Source organism: Anomaloglossus baeobatrachus, chromosome 3 (assembly GCF_048569485.1).
Source record: "Anomaloglossus baeobatrachus isolate aAnoBae1 chromosome 3, aAnoBae1.hap1, whole genome shotgun sequence".
NCBI classification, from domain to species: Eukaryota; Metazoa; Chordata; class Amphibia; order Anura; family Aromobatidae; genus Anomaloglossus; species Anomaloglossus baeobatrachus.
In genome coordinates, this window is record NC_134355.1 from 140882757 (window position 1) to 140904828 (window position 22072).

Below are 22072 nucleotides of genomic sequence, written 5' to 3' on the forward strand. Positions count from 1 at the left end.
TCTCTCCTCTACATCTCCTTCTGGCTATGTTCCAATCCCTCCGTCTACTTTTTGGCAGCACATGCACTTAGTGCATAGACTTTACCAGTCTAGGAGTCCCACAGGGTAAAAATGGTCAAAAAATGTTGTCTAAGACCCTTCTTTGTATGTGTCTACGGGGGCATTGTAGTTCATATGCAGTTCATAGCCTTTATGAATAAAGGAGTCCCACTACTTAACAATTTCAACAGAATGTATATGAGGCCCTCCTTTATGTTTAATACCGGGTGTATCGGAGTCCCTCTTCCTACTTATTTTTGCCAGTTCTTGCATTGTCCGCATAGGTTTTGTGAGCTTCAAAGTACCTCTTTCATAAATTAAACAGGATGTGTCTGACCATGTCACACACACCGCATGCCCAGATAAGGTACTAAAATATTAAAATTACATTTACCAGTGACTAATGACTTGTGTAGTTTTATTTGCCCCTATACCACATATGTCACACTCTGGCTTCTGGGCCAAATCTGTCTCGCAGACTACGTAGGGCCTATTATTCTATTGGAGGACTATGTCGGGTACATTATTCTGTATGGAGGACTATGTGGGGCACATTTTTTTGTAGGACTATGTGGAGTCTGCAACTAGGTTGTGCTGAGACTTTGTCCAGTATTATAATTTGACTCTATGTGTATTTGAGTTTGACATCCTTGCCCTTTACTATGTCATCTACTGTAGCCTTAGGCGACTAGGAAATATGAAGGGCGATTCCATGACTATTAAGGCTATATTCAGACATTGCATTTTTGCTGCGTTAGAAATTGCTTGGATCGAGTAACGAGCACCAATGCAATTTAGTGCTTGCCTATAATTAATAAATACATATGTGTATTGCAATTTTTTCATATAGGATTTGAAAAGTGATTACATAATTCTGTTTTAACTGTATAAATTTCACTATAACAATTTCAGGTTTGTTCAAATAAATTCTTCCATACTGTACAAAGATCAATCTGTAAAATAAATAGTTTGTGAGCCTTCTCTGTGTAATTATTAAAGCAATGACTTTTGGAACATATGTACAAATTATATTTGTTCATATTGGCAATTAATTCATATTGTATGTTTGTTTTTCTAATGGACTTTGTGTATTATGTGTGAATAAAATATTTTGTCTTAGGATAAATCGCAATTAGTAACTTGTTTCTACAGGGAATAATATTAAACATTTGCCTTAGCAAAGAAACAGTCACCAGTGATGATTCATAAACTATTGATGCATGGAGTTTACAATTTTATTAAAGAATATTAAAACTTCAAGCTGTATAAATTTGAATGCTTACTGGTGTAATGAGGGATGGTGTAGCCTAAGGTTACCAATACCCTTTATCAAGGTATGCAGAATTATTAGGCAACTTGTTTTATTTAGGCAAAATGGGCCAAAATAGAGAGTTCACTAACTGGGAAGTAAAAATTGTTAAATGACTCAGAGAAAAGAAAAAGGTTTTGGTACCGTGTTAGCCAGTTGAAAAATTATTGATTGCTCTCAGTGAGAGAAACAAAATTAAAATTTTATTTTATAAGATTTTATCATACCATGCCTGAGGAAGAGACCTGAGATGTCTCGAAAGCTTGCTTTATAACATCATCATATATTTTATTTTAGTCATCCATTAAAAGGTATCACAACTACAAAATTATAATTTTGTTTCTCTCACTGAGAGCAATCAATAATGACTCAGAAAGAAGCAGCACTCTTAAACTTGCTGAAATATTCTCTGGTATAATCACAGAATCATCATGTTTTGTTGCAAATAGACAACAGGTTCTTCAAAAATGTGTTGAGTAAAAAAGACATTATCTTTCAAAACTTTGAGAAAAATCAAAAGTGAAGTGACCAGAAACCCATGATCCTCTAGTCCCATAATATTCCATTACTGCAATATGGTGTGCCCAGACGTACAAGGTGTTCAGTGCTCAGGAACACGGGAATCGTAAGGAGAGTTGAAACCTAAAGATTGTGGCAAAAAATATTTAAAGACATATAATTGAACAGTTTTATAGACTGATGAGATGAAAGTGACTTTTGACAGACAAGGTGGATAGGCTTGTGGATGGATCAATAACAGGCACACACTTCCACTTGAACTCAAAGTCATAGGAAGGGATATCTCCTGAGCGCTTTAGGGAGGTGAATGATAGCAATGAGCAGAGCCTGTGATTTTTTTAAATAAAGGATTTTTCTTTGTGTTTTATATTTCTTTTTACTTACAGGATTAGTAATGGAGGTCTTATAGACGCTACCTATTATTAATCTATGGGTTAGTGGCAGCGGTGATTTTTGACAAATGATAGCTGTTATTAACCTCTTATATTACCCTGATTGCCATTGCACCCGGTCAATCAGGATGAGCCAAGTAAAGCGCCAAAATTTTTGCATCTAATGGCTGCTATTTTTAGGCTGGAGGGGCCCAATAACCATAGGTCTCGTTAGCCTGAGAATACCAGCTTCCAGCTGTCTGCTTTATCTTGGATTAGTATCAAAACTTGGGGGACCGCATGTTGTTTTTTTAATTAATTAATTATTTTATTAATAAAAAAAAGCTGTATGGGGTCCCTTGTATTTTGATACACAGCCAAGATAACACACACGACTGGGGACTGTAGCCTGTAGCCCTCTGCTTTATCTGTGCTAGGTATCAATATACTAGGGACCCTATATAATTTTTTAAATGTATTTATTTATTTTTACACTCCATTATGGGACCCAGACAGCCTCTTTGAGGGTAACCATTCAGAGATGCTGGTGCGCCTGCAGTCTGACCGCAACCAATCAAAGACACAGTCACAGATGGTGGGTGGGAGATGCAGTGAATATGCATAAGATGTAATGAGTGGACAAGGAAGCAGTGTGACAGGTGCTCATGGAAACTGCTACGTTTTTCCTTTCCTATATCAAACACCTCCACCAGCTCATCATACATCACCACTATCATAGCCAAAGTTATAATAAGGTAGAATAGTATTAATGCAATCGCAAACAGTTACCGAACAAAAAACAAATTTTGTCGATTCTAAAAAGTGTTTCGGAATCAGAATCAGCATCCGAATGGGCAAGGCTCGTGTTGAATTTGAGATTTGCAAACTTTTTTGAACAAGTTTGCTTATCTCTAACTGGGAGGCACAGTGAAAAAAAATAATTCTAAGCGTTCTGGTCATTAAACCAGAGGAATTATACTTGCAAAATTTCCCTGTCACACTTCATCCTCATCTGCTCTTTAACCCTTATGAATATTAACTGCTTCCCCTTCCCACCCTATGTACCGGCATCTCTGATTGTTTGAAGTCCTGCTTCCCCTGCCCACCCTCTCTACTGACGTCTGAGTTTGGTGGAGTGTAACTTGTTGCTCTCAGTGAAGATGGAACCTGTTGCTGCATTGCCGGACTGTCAGAATGTGGGACATGGCGATACAGAAATCCAGCAGGGTTTTTTTTCAGCAAGAGTAGCTGGTTCAACTTTCACTGATGGAGCAAAGAGCCCCGAGTGTGAAAGCTGTCTTATCATTTTTATGACATAGTAAACAGTGTAAAAAAAGAAAAATAAAAAAATTCTTGAATTGTTGTTTATTCTTGATTTTGTGTCACAAAAGCAGAATAGAAAGAGATTAAAAATATTATGTGGATGAAATGGTAACACTAATAAAAAATATCATATGTAGGGGGTTTCCACAGTATAGGCAAGTCAGGGGCTCTGCAAATGTGAAAGGTTGTCCGCTATCAATTCAAGCCAATTTTGAGGTCCAAAAGTCAAATGACAATCCTTCCATTCACGCACTGCCATGTGCCCAAGCAATAATTTACCACTGATATTTGTTTATTATTTATCGATAAATCTGGAGAAATTGAAAAACAAACTGTGTGGTGAATTTTCTCCTGTTACCCTATTTAAATGGCTAAATTTAGGAGTTAAGTAGCATTTTTGTGGGAAAAGGTAAAATTTTAATTTTATCCTTCCACATAGCTTTAGTTTTTCGGAAGCACCTGCAGTGTTAGGATGTTTGTTGAGCAGCTTGTGGGGTGCAATTTTTAGAATGGTTTAAATTTCGGCATTTTCTGTCACCTAGGCTTTTCAAAGTAACTTCAAATGCGATGTGGTCCTTAAAAAAATGGTTTTGTAAATTTGTTGGAAAAAGAGAAATTGCTAATGCTTATAACTCGTTTGACTTCCTAAGAAAAAAATGTATGTTTCAAATATTGTGCTGATGTAAAGTAGACATGTGGTAAATGTTATTTATTAAATATTGTTTGTTACAAAGCTCTCTGGTTTCAAGGCGTAAAAATTCAAATTGTGAAATTCGTAAAATTTTTACCATTTTTTTTCCTATATTTTCACAAATATATCCAAAAAAATATCATGCTAAGTTTACCACTAACTTGAAGTACAATATCTTATGAAAAAATATTCTCAGAACCACCATGATCTGTTGAAGTTTTACCTAGTTATTACCTCATAAAATGACATTGGTCAGAATTGAAAAAATTAGCCTGGTCAGGAAGGTGAAAACAGGCTGAAGGTGAAGGGGTTGATAGAAGAGATGAGCAGACCTGTGGAAGTTTGGCTTCACCAAGTCCAGATAGACCTTAGTTAAACGTTCGTTTTGGGACCCGGACCTCACTCTGGACCCTGAACACCAAATAAGTCTATGAAGACCCGAACTTCTGTGCTGCAAAAAAGGCATTTAAAATGGGGGTAGTAAAAGAGTTATGAGGCTGCAAAGGGAAGAAAAATCTGGGCAATTGCCCTGAAAACAAATGTGAATAGGAAATAAATATAAAAAAGATATGTGGTCCTTAGAGTTGAGCGATGTTCGATGTTTGAGGTTCGCCAATTTCATGTTTGAGAGATTTTTTGGGGTGTTCGAGATTGAACTCGAACGCGAGCTTTTTGCTAAAAGCTCGATAGCTTGAGTTACGTTCGATAAAGGTTCGATCAGCAAAAAGCCTAGCTAGATGTGTAATGCCGCTGGAATGAGGAACAACATTGTAACATCGGTCATTTCCAAATTATGGAAATGACCGACGCTACACCGATGATACGATTACGACGATTTTGCGCTCGTTAATCGTATCAAAAAGGCTCTACACACTACGATATCGCCTGCGAAGCCGGATGTGCGTCAATTTCAGTTTGACCCCACCAACATCGCACCTGCGATGTCGTAGTGTACTAAGTGCCCCTTAGAGGCGTACAAAAATTGTCCGTGATAGTTAGTGTTGGTTCTTTAGCTGTCTATAAAGCTAGACCACCTCTGCATTGTACACACCTGTCCATTTTTGATACGCAATTCTAATTGCAATCTGTGCTGCCACTGTTAGGGGCATACTAAAATTGTCTGGGATAGTCAGTGTTGGTTCTTCAATAACGAATAACGTTTGGAACACCATTCTAAGTCTGAACTGGGTGCAAAAAACCTAAAAAAACATCACTATGGGGAGATAAGGTATGCACACCAGTGACTATGTAAGGGGAATACATGGAATAGCAGAAACTGCTGTGTGAATACTGACTTGAAAAATCCAATAGCTATATGAAGAGTGAAAATGTGAAAAATGGAATCTGCATTACTGCCATGAACATATGAATCAAGAGAAATTTAGCTACTGAATTGATCAATGCAATAGAGCCCCAACACTACGCCAAAGTATTTCTCTACGTTGGGGTCCCTAGCTTGTGTGTGTCCTCTCATGCAGTTAAAAAACTTACCGTGTATGGGAAGCTGAGACCCAGGCTATTTATGCGTATTATATGGATTGGCAATAGGTGTGGTGGGGAGGGTTCACAAAGCTTCCCATACACGGTAAGTTTTTTAACTGCATGAGAGGACACACACAAGCTAGGGACCCCAACGTAGAGAAATACTTTGGCGTAGTGTTGGGGCTCTATTGCATTGATCAATTCAGTAGCTAAATTTCTCTTGATTCATATGTTCATGGCAGTAATGCAGATTCCATTTTTCACATTTTCACTCTTCATATAGCTATTGGATTTTTCAAGTCAGTATTCACACAGCAGTTTCTGCTATTCCATGTATTCCCCTTACATAGTCACTGGTGTGCATACCTTATCTCCCCATAGTGATGTTTTTTTAGGTTTTTTGCACCCAGTTCAGACTTAGAATGGTGTTCCAAACGTTATTCGTTATTGTTAGTAGTTTTTCGTTTGTGAACCCTCCCCACCACACCTATTGCCAATCCATATAATACGCATAAATAGCCTGGGTCTCAGCTTCCCATACACGGTAAGTTTTTTAACTGCATGAGAGGACACACACAAGCTAGGGACCCCAACGTAGAGAAATACTTTGGCGTAGTGTTGGGGCTCTATTGCATTGATCAATTCAGTAGCTAAATTTCTCTTGATTCATATGTTCATGGCAGTAATGCAGATTCCATTTTTCACATTTTCACTCTTCATATAGCTATTGGATTTTTCAAGTCAGTATTCACACAGCAGTTTCTGCTATTCCATGTATTCCCCTTACATAGTCACTGGTGTGCATACCTTATCTCCCCATAGTGATGTTTTTTTAGGTTTTTTGCACCCAGTTCAGACTTAGAATGGTGTTCCAAACGTTATTCGTTATTGTTAGTAGTTTTTCGTTTGTGAACCCTCCCCACCACACCTATTGCCAATCCATATAATACGCATAAATAGCCTGGGTCTCAGCTTCCCATACACGGTAAGTTTTTTAACTGCATGAGAGGACACACACAAGCTAGGGACCCCAACGTAGAGAAATACTTTGGCGTAGTGTTGGGGCTCTATTGCATTGATCAATTCAGTAGCTAAATTTCTCTTGATTCATATGTTCATGGCAGTAATGCAGATTCCATTTTTCACATTTTCACTCTTCATATAGCTATTGGATTTTTCAAGTCAGTATTCACACAGCAGTTTCTGCTATTCCATGTATTCCCCTTACATAGTCACTGGTGTGCATACCTTATCTCCCCATAGTGATGTTTTTTTAGGTTTTTTGCACCCAGTTCAGACTTAGAATGGTGTTCCAAACGTTATTCGTTATTGTTAGTAGTTTTTCGTTTGTGAACCCTCCCCACCACACCTATTGCCAATCCATATAATACGCATAAATAGCCTGGGTCTCAGCTTCCCATACACGGTAAGTTTTTTAACTGCATGAGAGGACACACACAAGCTAGGGACCCCAACGTAGAGAAATACTTTGGCGTAGTGTTGGGGCTCTATTGCATTGATCAATTCAGTAGCTAAATTTCTCTTGATTCATATGTTCATGGCAGTAATGCAGATTCCATTTTTCACATTTTCACTCTTCATATAGCTATTGGATTTTTCAAGTCAGTATTCACACAGCAGTTTCTGCTATTCCATGTATTCCCCTTACATAGTCACTGGTGTGCATACCTTATCTCCCCATAGTGATGTTTTTTTAGGTTTTTTGCACCCAGTTCAGACTTAGAATGGTGTTCCAAACGTTATTCGTTATTGTTAGTAGTTTTTCGTTTGTGAACCCTCCCCACCACACCTATTGCCAATCCATATAATACGCATAAATAGCCTGGGTCTCAGCTTCCCATACACGGTAAGTTTTTTAACTGCATGAGAGGACACACACAAGCTAGGGACCCCAACGTAGAGAAATACTTTGGCGTAGTGTTGGGGCTCTATTGCATTGATCAATTCAGTAGCTAAATTTCTCTTGATTCATATGTTCATGGCAGTAATGCAGATTCCATTTTTCACATTTTCACTCTTCATATAGCTATTGGATTTTTCAAGTCAGTATTCACACAGCAGTTTCTGCTATTCCATGTATTCCCCTTACATAGTCACTGGTGTGCATACCTTATCTCCCCATAGTGATGTTTTTTTAGGTTTTTTGCACCCAGTTCAGACTTAGAATGGTGTTCCAAACGTTATTCGTTATTGTTAGTAGTTTTTCGTTTGTGAACCCTCCCCACCACACCTATTGCCAATCCATATAATACGCATAAATAGCCTGGGTCTCAGCTTCCCATACACGGTAAGTTTTTTAACTGCATGAGAGGACACACACAAGCTAGGGACCCCAACGTAGAGAAATACTTTGGCGTAGTGTTGGGGCTCTATTGCATTGATCAATTCAGTAGCTAAATTTCTCTTGATTCATATGTTCATGGCAGTAATGCAGATTCCATTTTTCACATTTTCACTCTTCATATAGCTATTGGATTTTTCAAGTCAGTATTCACACAGCAGTTTCTGCTATTCCATGTATTCCCCTTACATAGTCACTGGTGTGCATACCTTATCTCCCCATAGTGTTGGTTCTTCAGCTGTCTATAAAGCTAGACCACCTCTGCATTGTACACACCTGTCCATTTTTGATACGCAATTCTAATTGCAAACTGTGCTGCCACTGTTAGGGGCATACTAAAATTGTCTGGGATAGCCAGTGTTGGTTCTTCAGCTGTCAGAAAAGTTAGATCACCTCTGCAATCTACACCACCTCTCAATTTTTGCATCCACATTTTAAGAGGCCAATTTTGTCGCTAATAAAACGAGTGGCAAAAGGACAGATGCTGGTGGAAAGGGGAACAGGCGTGTTGGAAAAGGAAAAAAAGTTTGTGTCCATGGGGAAGGTGGGAAAGCTACATTAACATCTGCTGAAGATAGGCCATCTTCCAGCAAAAGTAAAATGTCTACTACTTTCCATGGACAATCCGATGTGCTCCCTTTTTTACGGACCCGAACAACTGTAACAAAGGTAGATGATGCACAAAAAAAGAACATGCTTCAATGGATCTCAAGTGCTCCAACAAGTGCCCTATCCTCCACCTCAACTTTAACATCCAAAAAACAACAGTCCTCTGAGTTATAATTCTAATCACACTTGCTTTCTCCCAGCTCTCAAGTCTCCACCCGCCCTGCACAGTATGGTGTAACAGAGATGGCTGAGTCTGCAGAGCTGTTCAGTCACACTATAGCCTGTGAATCAGAGGTCTGCTCCAAAACTACAGTGAGTACAGACCAGGAAATGGTCTGCAGTGATGCCCAGAAGCTTTGTGACTCAGATTCTGGCTCTGATGACCAACTTTCTGAGCATAGTGTACACCCTCATTCCCAAACTGTAACACCTGTTGGTGGAGACAATGAGGAACATACTGATGACGATGAGATGTAGATACCTGATTGGGATGACAACTTAACTATTTAGTGAGGGCAGGACGAGATTAGGTCAGAAGGTGAGGGGGGTGCAAACACAATGTTTGATGATGAAGTTCTAGATCCCACTTACTGTCAACCCACAGTCAGGCACTCAAGGAGGTCACCAGAGGCGGTGGAGGAGGATGCAACTGACGACGAAGTTACCTTGCGCCTTCCTGGACAGAGTCGGAGTACTGGAAGCACGTCTACAACTGCATCCTCAGCCACAACTCTGCCTCTAAGCACAAGTCGGGGTGGCTCTGCAGGTCACATGGCCTCTAAGCCTTGCCTAGCCTGGTCCTTTTTTTGACCTTGCAAAGGATCTCCCATATCATGTGATCTGTAAAATTTGTCGGCAATCTATATGTAGAGGCCAAAAACTCACCACTTTGACAACTTTTTCCATGAATCGTCACATGAATAACAAGCATAAGTCCCAGTGGGAAGCTCATCGTGCTGCAATGCAACGTCTGCCCCTTCAAGTTCCTCCGCGCACTATTCATCTTCTATGACTGTGGGGACAGCTGTCACAACTGTTTTTACATGCAGACCTTCCACCACTTTAACCGCAACAGGCAGTTTGCTTGGTAGGTCATCAGTTGGTTTGGAAGGGGAAACAAGTGCTGGTGTCCAGCTCTCTCAGACATCGAGACCACCAATTTTGAATGAAGTCAACATCATGTCTCCGCCTGCACTTTCCTCACAAACCTGCATTTTTCCAGGGACTCCCTACTCACCACCATCTCCACACAGCAGTCAGATCTCTGTCCCTCAGATGTGGACAAATAAAAGGCCATTTCCTCCGAGCCATGACAAAGCTAAGAGGTTGACTTTATCCTTCTGTAAGCTCTTGGCTACCGAAATACTGCATTTCCGCCTGGTGGATACAGAGGATTTTCGAGACCTTATGTCCATCGCAGTGCCTATTCGCCACTACTTCTCCAAGAAAGGTGTGCCTGCGCTACACTAGCATGTCGCACACAACATCACCGCTTCCTTGAGAAGCACTGTGTGTGACCGGGTGCATTTCACCTTCGATATTTGGACCACTAAGAATGGACAGGGACGTTACATGTCGCTGACTGGGCACTGGGTAACTATGGTGATAGATGGAGAAGGGTCTGCTGAACAAGTCTTGCCGTCTCCAAGACTTGTGAGTCAATCCTCTGTATGTTGAATTTCCTCCACTGCTTCTGCCTCCTCAACCTCGTCTGGGTCCTGCACCTTGGCCCCAAGGCTGACTGGTCAGGCCACCCGCGTTGTAACTGCGCACAAGGAATCTCACACACCTCCTTACTATGCTGGCAGCAGAGCTCAATGGCATCAGACGGTCTTTACCTTGAAATGTCTTGGAAATAAGTGTCACACAACGGAGGAGTTGTGGTGAGCTCTGCAGGTCGAGTTTCGTAAATGGTTGTCTCTTTTCAACCTGCAGCCAGGGAAGGCTGTGTGTGACAATGCTGCAAACCTGGGTGCGGCCCTTCGCCGGGGCAAGGTGACACACGTGCCTTGTATGGCCCACGTTTTGAACCTTGTTGTCCAGCAATTTTTAACCCACTATCCCGGCCTAGATGGGCTTCTGCATAGGGCACGGTTACTCTCTGCTCACTTCCGCCATTCAACCACTGTAGCTGACCGACTGGCATCGCTCCAGAAGTCTTTCAGCCTGCCGGTTCATTGCCTGAAATGCGATTTATCGACACGCTGGAATTCGACTCTCCACATGTTACAGCGACTGTGGCAGCACCGCCGAGCCCTGGTGCAATACGTTATGACATATAGCCTGGGCCAACGAGTTGCAGAGGTGGGGAAGATCACGTTGATGAAGTGGTCTCAGATCAAGGACCTATGCACCCTTCTGCACAGTTTCGACATGGCGACGAATAGGTTTAGCGCTGCCATTATCAGCATGACAGTTCCAGTCAGTTACATGCTGGAGCACACGCTAAACACTATTCGGAGTCAGGGGGTGGGAGAAGAGGAAGGGGAGGAAGTACAGGAGGATTCATATGCACAAGGGTTACCAACATCTATAAGGTCCAGACGTTCATCATCACAAAGGCGGCAGGCATGGGACGGTGGGGGAGAGGTATTAACAAGGGCGCATGGTAGCAGCCAAAAGGTTGAGGAAGGTGCAGGAGACCAGGAAGAAATGGAGGACGAACTCTCGATGGACATGAAAGACTCAGCAGATGAGGGAGACCTTGGTCAAATTTCGGTTGAACGAGGTTGGGGGGAGATGTCAGAGGAAGAAAGCACGGTTAACACCTCTACGCCACAAACACAGCGAGGATTTGGTCCGCATGAATGCGCAAGACACATGAGCGCCTTCTTGCTGCACTACCTACAACATGACCCTCGGATTGTCAAAATTAGAAGTGATGATGACTACTGGATTGCCACACTATTAGATCCCCGGAATATGTCCAAATTTGGTGAAATAATTCCAGCCATAGAAAGGGACGCACGTATGCAGGAGTATCAGCAGAAGCTGTTACTCAATCTTAGCTTGGCTTTTCCACCAAATACCAGTGGTGCAGGGAGTGAATCTCCCAGTTGTCACTTGCCAAGCATGGGACTGTCTTGTCATTAACAGTCAAACCGTACCAGCAACACCGTATCTGAATCAGAAAAAGAACGCTGTATATAGGGATCAACCAATGAAAACTTTGTTTAATTCACAAGTAATAATTTTATTGATACAAAAATTTATACACAATATCCGCACAAGACAGTGAAAGGGTTAAAAACATTTAAAATACAAATAGTAAACAAACACCCCAATACACAGTTCCATGTCAGGAGACTAGTACCAAGATCCTGAGTAAGACTATACAGAGTATATCATTCCGTGATCAATCTAGGTTGGGATGCAGGACATATATATAGTCTGTCACTGCAGCCTAAATACCCTATGTCCTGCATAGCAACCTGGATTGATCACGGAATGATATACTCTGTATAGTCTTACTCAGGATCTTGGTACTAGTCTCCTGACATGGAACTGTGTATTGGGATGTTTGCTGACTATTTGTATTTTAAATGTTTTTAACCCTTTCACTGTCTTGTGCGGATATTGTGTATACATTTTTGTATCAATAAAATTATTACTTGTGAATTAAACAAAGTTTTCATTGGTTGATCCCTATATACAGCGATCCTTTCCCTTCGTTTTCTGATTCAGTCTTATTATTGCTGATGGTGATCCCAATAGGGGAATGGTGCCCCCTACTTTTTCAATTTAGCAACACCGTATCTGGTGCTGGTACCAGCAATTTTATGGAATCATTTCATAATTTTTTTAGACCATCCAATGCAAGGGCACAAGAGACAAGAAGTCTGACACATAGTCAATGGCTGGAGAGGATGATACAGGAGTATCTCCAAATGAACATCGATGCAACTGGAGCCTTGCTCATTTTGGGCTTCAAATCTTGAAAAATGGCCTGAGCTCGCCACTTACGCCTTAGAGATCTTGTCGTGTCCCGCAGCAAGCATTGTCTCTGAACATGTCTTCAGTGCTGATGGGTGTGTGCTGACAGATAAGCGCACTCGTTTGTCCAGTGACAATGTGGACAGACTAATGTTCAAGATGAACAAGTCATGGATCCGCAAGGACTTTACTACCCCTGTGTCATCCTGGGGAGAGTAAAGGCTGGCGTTTTTTTGACAGTGCTTGATGCAAATCTACCTGTCAAGTTTGCAACTGGGCAACAAGTGCTTCCACTGAAGTGGTGTCTGTGGGGCCCAATTTTTGGAAAAGAGGGAGACTCCGCTTGGAGTCCCATTGCTGTGTTTTTAAAAATGATCCAAGATGAACAAATCATGGATCAGCAAAGACTTTGCTACCTACCCCGGTGTCATCCTGGGGACAGTTAAGGCTGGCGTATTTTTGAATGTGCTTGATGCAAATCCACCTGTCCAGTTTGCAACTGGGGCACATGTGATGCCACTGAAGTGGTGTCTGTGGGGCACAATTTTTGGAAAAAAAGGGAGACTCCGCTTGGAGTCCTTTTGCTGTGTTTTTAAAAAAGATCCAAGATGAACAAATCATGGATCAGCAAAGACTTTGCTACCTACACCGGTGTCATCCAGGGGACAGTTAAGGCTAGCATATTTTTTTATGTGCTTGATGCAAATATACCTGTGAAGTGTACAACTGGGGAACAAGTGCTGCCACTGAAGTGGTGTCTGTGGAGCCCAATTTTTGGAAAAAAGCGAGACTCCGCTTGGAGTCCCCTTGATGTGTTTTACATGATTTTAGAAGGGCATGCCATGCCTATATCTGTGTCTCCTCCTCTTTTTCCTCATCCAGCTGTTTTGTTTTCGCATGAGTATTAGTCCTTGTCACTTTCCCATGTGTTTGTGCTGTCTTGTGAGTTGTTTGTCACTTTTTGGACTCCTTTGAAGGTGTTTTTTATGTGTTTTTATGTGTTTGTGATTGCCTTTCATTGTTTTCTATGGGGTTCGAGAGGTTCGTCGAACGGCTCGCCAAACCGAACTCGAACACGGGTTTTGTTCGACGAACCGAATCGAACTCGAGCCTCTAGAGGTTGGCTCATCTCTAGTGGCCCTGCCTATTTTTATTAACCAGTGCAATTAAAGAAAGCAACAACAGGCGGCAACCCTTAAGTGTTAGCTTTACTTTTGCTGGTTATTAAGAAAAAGGGTTCCTATGCCATTTTTTTAAATTATTTAAACAAATTATTTAAAAATTGGTTTGTGCTCCATCCTATTTTTTATATCCAGTCAAGGTAAAGCAGATAGTTGGGGGCTGGTATTATCAGGCTGGGAGGACCCATGGTTATTTAGCCCCTCTAAACCTAACAATAGCAGTATGCAGTCGCCCCAGAAGTGGCTCATCCATAATATGGGCCCAATTATGACACTTTGAGCAGCTCTTCATGATTGCCCTGGTACGGTGACAATCGAGGTAATGCTTTTGGGGTTGATATTAGCTGTGAATTGACAGCTGACATCACGCCCAGGGAATAGTAGTTGATAGGCATCTATCAGATACCACCACTGCTAACCCCATAGGTATGTAGTTAAAAAAAACACAAACAGGAAAAAAAAAAGTTTATTTGAATAAGCAGTTCCTCGCACTCCCTTATTCACAAATTTATTAAATTAAAAAAATATCCTTGTTATTAAAATATAATCCAATTGATGAAAAACCACTCCCCTACATTTCCTAGTTCACCAATATATTAATTAGAATGAAAACTTGGAAGTTCTAACGTAATCCAATAGAGTTATGTAACACAACTCCCATCGATTCCTATGGAGCTTCTATCTGAGAATGTTCTCAGAACAAGGCATCATAAGTCACTTCTGGTAAGTGTCAGCCTGGATTTTCTCGCGCTCAATGATGTCACTGAGTAACTGAAATCACCGCTCATGAGAAATTGTATTGAAATTTAGAAAGAGTGGTCAATCTTATTATCTTCAAGTAAGATTGTGAGAATAACTTAAAAAGTTAAGAAAATATTTAAAAATGTAAAAAATATAACAAATGTAAAAAACTCTTTTCCCTTACCTTCACATAAAAAGAAAATAGTAAAAATACTCATATAACTGATAGTTCGACATCCAAAATGACCATAGCTTTAAAAAAAGCGAAAAACAGTATATTTCAGAATTGCTGTTTTTCATTCATTTGCTTCTCAAAAAAAGGAATGAAAACTATAAAAAAAAATCACTAGGAGGGCAAGAAGTTAGGCGTCCTCGTTTAGTCAGGTTTATTCAATGTTGTGTACAGTTTGGACATGGGAGGGGAAAACAACAGGGCCAGCAAAATGGAAGGTAGACATGCCAGTGGTCGAGGTAAAGGATTTCTTACAAGCCACACTGTTGCAACCTAAATTTCTCTCATCCAGTAGCTACACAGATATGGCCTTGATGATTCTACATAGAGCATACATTACTCCAAAAATTCAATCAAAAATGGACACAACTGCCTTATACTCTTGTTCTAAATGTGGCATAAGAGACACTGACTTGTTTCACCACTTCTGGGACTGTGTTCAGATACAGGGAGTATGGAGAAGCATTCACTCAGTCTTACAAAATACATACAATATTCAGTTTGCTCTGACACCACAGTGGGCAATTTTTAACATGTTGAAGGAGGCTCAACAAAGTCTTCCGCGAGGTACCAGGGCAATGTTAACTATTTGAGCCTCGGCCACTAGGAAAAGTATCCTACATCTCTGGGTAAATCCTGAAGCACCCTCTCTAGCATTTATCCAAACAAAACTAATGTTCATATTCAAAATGGACAGGCTGGATGCACTGTCGAATAAGGAGAAGTTGACTAAGCGTTTCTTTGAAACATGGTCTTTATTTATACCTAACTTGTGTACAGTGCTTAAGGATAGACTTAAATCTCAGTTTGGACAGACCTCTTGGTACCTTCTTGAACTGCTCAATGGACACATACCAATTGCATAAGTTAGCTATTTTAAGGTATTGAGGTTTGACGATATTGCCCATATACTAGAAATTGACAATTTTGTCCGACAGGCTAAACCTCAAACAGGGCCAGTTGCAATTTAAGGACTTCTTATTTTTAAATATGTATTGTCCATCCTGAAATCAATAACATTTCTTATTTATAGCCTCTAATCTGAAGTACAATTGTTGAATGCCTAATATTAATGTAGTCAGCATATACTAATGTTGTTTTGAATCATATTGAATGCTCAATAGAAGTTTTTAAAAACGTAATTTCAAAATTATATTCTCAATTTCAGTTATATTTATTTTTCAGGTTTGCCAGGAAACGTATAATGACTCTATATGTAGAAATATTCAGGAAAATAAAGAAGAATTCAAAACTGTTCAAAGCAGAGGATCCTATATAATGTTAATCCACATCGCAATTATGAGCCTATTGTCCATTTTACCAGCTCTAATTCTTGGAGCATGGTCAGATATGGGTAGTCGTAGGGTTGGAATGGTACTGCCTTGTGTTTTTTCTGTTGCAAGTGGAGCACTTTACATTGTCATTTACTATGTTAAAAACATGAATGTGTACTGGACCTTTGCTTCCTCTGCATTGGTTGGGATTTCAGGAGGCCATGTTTCCATGTTCTTAAGTGTGTTCAGCTACCTAGCTGACATAACAGAAAGCTTAAACCGTACTTTTCGAATGGGCATTGCAGAATCTATGACATTTTTAGGAGGAACACTTGGCTTTCTACTTAGCGGAACTCTGTTGGAACATAGCACATTTACAATTGTATTTGGTGTCTACTGTGGCTGTAATTTGCTTGGAGCACTATATGTGTTGATCTGGCTGCAAGAATCAAAGCCCTTAAATAGATATAGCAGACTTTATGAAGAATACATTGGTGGAGATGAAAGTGAAGAAAGAACTATATCAGCGAAAAAATCAGTTGCAACCTATATCAAAAACTCTTTCAGCACCATAGTAAAAAAGCGTGAAGGTCAAAATCGACAGAAAATACTGCTTATTTTATTGTGTGTTTTCCTAATTAATCTCTGCAATGTTGGTAAGTTAGTTTTTATGAATTACATTTGAATAATATTATCAAATATAATATCTGTAGAGTTATAAATATTGTAAAGAAAACTTACAAAAAATTGCTTAACTTTCACAAGTCATTTATAAGGAATGTAGACATAGAGTATATAAAATTTTAACTTTAACACTGCTATATAGACTATAGGTACACAATATAAATATATACTGTATATATACAGTGCCTTGCGAAAATATTTGGCCCCTTTGAATTTTTCACCCATTTCCCACATTTCAGGCTTCAAATAAAAAGATAAAAAAAAAAAAATTTTATGGTCAAGAATCAACAAATAGAGGGACACAACTTTTATAAAAAAATAATAAACTGAAAATGTGGGCATGTAATATTATGCGACTCCATTAAGTTAATACTTTGTAGCGCCACCTTTTGCTGCGATTACAGCTGCAAGATGCTTGGGGTATGTGTCTATCAGTTTTGTACATCGAGAGACTGAAATTCTTGCCCATTCTTCCTTTGCAAACAGCTTGAGCTGAGTGAGGTTGGATGGAGAGCGTTTGTGAACAGCAGTTTTCAGCTCTTTCCACAGATTCTCGATTAGATTCAGGTCTGGACTTTGACTTGGCCATTCTAACACCAGGATACATTTATTTGTGAACCATTCTATTGTAGATTTTGCTTTATGTTTTGGATCATTGTCCTGTTGAAAGATAAATCTCCGTCCTAGTCTCAGGTCTTTTGCAGACTCCAACAGGTTTTCTTCAAAAATGGTCCTGTATTTGGTTCCATCCATCTTCCCATCAATCTTACCATCTTCCCTGTACCTGCTGAAGAAAAGCAGACCCAAACCATGATACTGCCACCACCATGTTTGACAGTGGAGATGGTGTGTTCAGGGTGATGAGCTGTGTTGCTTTTACACCAAACATATCGTTTGGCATTGTGCCCAAATAGTTCGATTTTGGTCTCATCTGACCAGAGCACCTTCTTTCACATATTTGGTGTTTCTCCCAGGTGGCTTGTGGCAAACTTTAAGTGACACTTTTTATGGATATCTTTGAGAAATGGCTTTCTTCTTGCCACTCTTCCATAAAGGTCAGATTTGTGCAGTGTACGACTGATTGTTTTCCTGGGGACAAACTCTCCCACCTCAGCTGTAGATCTCTGCAGTTCATCCAGAGTGATAATGGGCCTCTTGGCTGCATCTCTGATCAGTCTTCTCCTTGTTTGAGATAACATTTTTTTAGAGACGACAGGGTCTTGGTAGATTTGTTTGGTATGATACTCCTTCCATTTCAGTATGATCGCTTGCACAGTGCTTCTTGGGATGTTTAAAGTTGTGTAAATCTTTTTGTAACCAAATCCGGCTTTAAACTCTCCACAACAGTATCAAGGACCTGCTTGTTTTGTTCCTTGGTCTTCATGATGCTCTCTGTGCTTTAAACAGAACACTGAGACCATCACAGAGCAGGTGCATTTATACGGAGACTTGGTTACACACAGGTGGATAATATTTATCATCATTAGTCATTTAGGACAACATTGGATCATTCAGAGATCCTCAATGAACTTCTGGAGTGAGTTTGCTGTACTGAAAGTAAAGGGGCCGAATAATATTGCACACCCCACTTTTCAGTTATTTATATTTTAAAATAAGCAATAAATTTCATTCAACTTCACAATTTGTCCCACTTGTTGATTCTTCAACATAAAATTTACATGTTAGAAGACTGAAATGTGGGAAAAGGTTGAGAAATCCAAGGGGGCCGAATAATTTTCAAAGGCACTGTATATACTGTATATATATATATATATATATATATATATAAGTATATATATGTATATATATATGAGACAAAATATATATATATATATATATATAGTACATCACAAAAGTGAGTACACTCTTCCAGGGACAATACTAAACATAAGGCACTTTGATACAATGTAAAGTAGTTAGTGTACAGCTTGTGTAATGGTATAACTGACGGAATTTGGTGTGCAATCTAAATAACTCAACACACAGCATTAATGTCTAAACCACTGGCAACCCCTAAGGGAAAATGGCCAAATTGTGCCTACTGGATAAATATAGGCTTCAATAAACCTCAATATGTGTACATTATCTATATCTAAATCTACACGCAGATTCCAGGCAAAAATCCAATTTTTGATAGAAGATTATTAACACAGATTTCCCTGAAACCTGTTGCTTCTTGAAATGCCATTATATGCATTAGATTAAAAGTCAACTAAGCCCTCAAATTTTTTTGATCCGTGATTGTTGGAGTGACAAAGGAAAACAAATGTCCAAATTCGGATGGTCAATATTTTTGTTCTCTAGAGACAAGATGCCAATAGAGATGTACACTATGTCAGTGGATCTCTCATGTGTGAAAAAAATGGTTTTCATTATTGTGCTGGATCAGATTTTCATCACTTTTTACTATTAAATGTTTTCTAAATTTTTATTGTTTGCATATAAACTCTAATGACATTTTCTCAAGCTTCTCCAAGCAAACAAGGAAAATGTGAAGATGCCGTCTATGTGCTATACATTTTCATGAAACAATAAGCTTCTATTGTCAAGCTAAATTTGGTACTCAGATTAAAAATAGAGACTATAAATAGAGACTAGTGATGGGCAGACCGGGACTGTTAAAGTCCGGATCCACGCGGTTTCAAAAGTATCCGGTTGCCGGTCCCGGACCCAGAGTTCTCAGGGCACTCCAGGTAATGATCCACATGTCGGGAAATGAAAAAAAATAAAGGAAAAATAAAGAAAATAAGAATAAAGCAAGCGCATTATACTTACCAAATCTGCATCTTTTGACATAAAAAAACGTGGTTTTCTGCCAGGAGATGCAAGTCTGTAAACTCAGCGACCTCACTAAGTTTACTTAGGTCACCTGAGGTCAGGTTACCTGCGATCAGAGGTGAAGGAGCTGAGACTGCAAATAACCTGAGTGATGTCACTGCTCAGCATACAGCATTCGCTGTCTGGAGCTCACAGTGGGCAGTCATGTTCTATGGCCATGTGCTGTCACTTCAGATGTAGCAGAGGTGAAACCATCGTGGGACCTTGTGGAAATTACATCAGACCTAGGTATTTTGGGGCTTAATAAAGGAGTGAAAGAGGGGGGGATTTTTTGTATTTTATTTCAAATAAAGGATTTTTTAATGTTTATGTTTATTTGTTTTAATTTAAAGATTAGTAATGGGGATCTCAGAGACACCTTCAATTACTAATTTAGGGCTTAGTGACAGCTGTGGGCTTCTATTAACCTCTTATTACCCCGATTAACACCCCAAGAGGGCAATCGGGATAAGCCGGGCAAATGTCTGGGATTGTCGCATCTAATGCATGCAACAATCCTGAGCAGCTGAAGGCTGCTATTCTTAGGCTGAGGAAACCTAATAAGCATTGGTCTGCCCAGTCTGAGAATACTAGTCTCTAACTGTCAGGCTTTATTATGGCTGGTTATCAAAATTAGGGGCCCGCACACCATTTTTTAAAATGATTTATTTAAAAAGCCGCATGAGGTTCATCCTATTTTAATACACAGCCAAGATAATCGCAAGGCTTAAGGCTGCAACCTGTAGCCGTATGCTTTATCTGTCCTGAGTACCATAATATGGGGGGATCCTTTGTCGATTTTTTAATTTATTTTTACTCCACAATACCCACGGTCTGAAAGCAGATGCGCCGGAGACTGGTAAGTATAGTGTGCTTGCTCCAATCCCACTATCCCTTCTACCACCATTTTTACTAATCAGATTCTGGCCCCCATAGATTTATATCAGGAGCGTCATCTGGCCAGTTATGCGGGATCAATTTTGTACCGGAACAATTTTTTCTTTTTTTTACTCAGTTAGACCCCCCTATCCCTTGTATCTGTGAGCCCACCCATCACTAGTAGAGACTTTAAAGTAAAAAGGTTCTGTGAAAATATCTTTAAAACATAAATAGGAAACACTGTCATCTAAATAAGGCCTAAGAGAGTTTTTATATTATTATTTTTTTAATTAAATATATTTATTTCTAGTTTAGTTGGGGGAGGAGTTGCTGATATCCAAAATTTTAGAAACCATAAAAGAAATGATCTGCACACTGATACTCTAAAAAGTAACTATTCTGTATGCATTTTTTTTAGATACTTACTTGTATCAAGTAAATGATAAAATAAAGCTTTTCCTACATGTTATGGCAATATATTGTTGAAACATGTTGCATCCTTTTTAGAAAATGGTATGACTTTATCAAAGAGTGTGAAAGAAAATTCATCAGAAATGGTCTCTCTTTTAGATGAAAGATTACAAACTGCAAAATTGTTTTTTTTTAAGACAGCATACAGGTGTGTATTAAAATGAGTAAGAAAATGTATTATAAATTAAATTTGGATATGTGGAATGTTTTCATTATGCTGTTGTTTTTAAGAAATGCATACATAATAGACTTTTGTAAGGAACATTCAGTAAAACAGATGCATGGTTAATGTGAAATTTAAAAAAACAAAAAAACAAAAAAAAACAAGCTTTAAAAATTGAATTAAAAATAAACATAAGAGAACAAGTAAAATGTTTCCACATATTACCGGTATGTAGTTGAGTACGTTTAAAAAACCTTAAGGAAGGTTAACTATTTTCTCAGACTAATGTATGTACTGTACACGGCTACATATTAACAGACTAAGGAGGGTGCAATTAATCTAAAACATGGCTTTTTTATTCTTTATAAAAGATGAAAGAACCTGATCTGTAAAGTTCGGGGTCCATACTGAACACTTTAAGTTCGGTGCTGAATCCTGAACAAAGACTTTTGTCTGGTTACTGTTCGGGTTTGTCACCTGAATAACACTAGAAGTCCCAGAGAGGGGTCATTTAACATTTCTACCTTTGGAACCCAGAGACGGGTCGAATGACCTGAAGGATTTTAGCTAACATCCTATAATCATCGTCTTTTGTTCGGTAATTAAGGCCATTACTGTCGCACCACAGGAGGTTGTTGTTTTCCATTGAGTTTAGCCACTTAGTTTCTAGTTTGTACTATTCAGTTTGGACTAAAGGTCAATTGACCCTCTTTCGGGACTTCAGGGGGAGCTCGAAATTTTTGGGACTTTTATGGTGGTGTCACACACAGCGACGACGACAACGACATCGCTGCTAAGTCGCCATTTTCTGTGATGTAGCAATGACCTCAACAGCGACTTCGCTGTGTGTGACACATAACAATGATCAGAGCCCTGCTGCGAGATCGCTGCTCGCTCTTGAATATTCCAGGTCATTTTTTGATCGCTGCTATCCCGCTGCGCCACATGCATCCTTGTGTGTGACACTGCAGCAGCGATGGTCGCAACGACGC

General features: G+C 39.6%; 1 protein-coding gene across 1 annotated transcript in view; it reads left to right on the forward strand.

The window, feature by feature from the left end:
- Nucleotides 1–22072, forward strand: part of LOC142295074 (proton-coupled folate transporter-like) — a 541653-nt gene that overhangs the window by 135809 nt on the left and 383772 nt on the right. The window contains exon 2 of the mRNA XM_075338144.1: nucleotides 15978–16722. Coding sequence (XP_075194259.1) covers nucleotides 15978–16722 — 745 coding nt within the window. The remainder of the gene's footprint in view (nucleotides 1–15977; nucleotides 16723–22072) is intronic.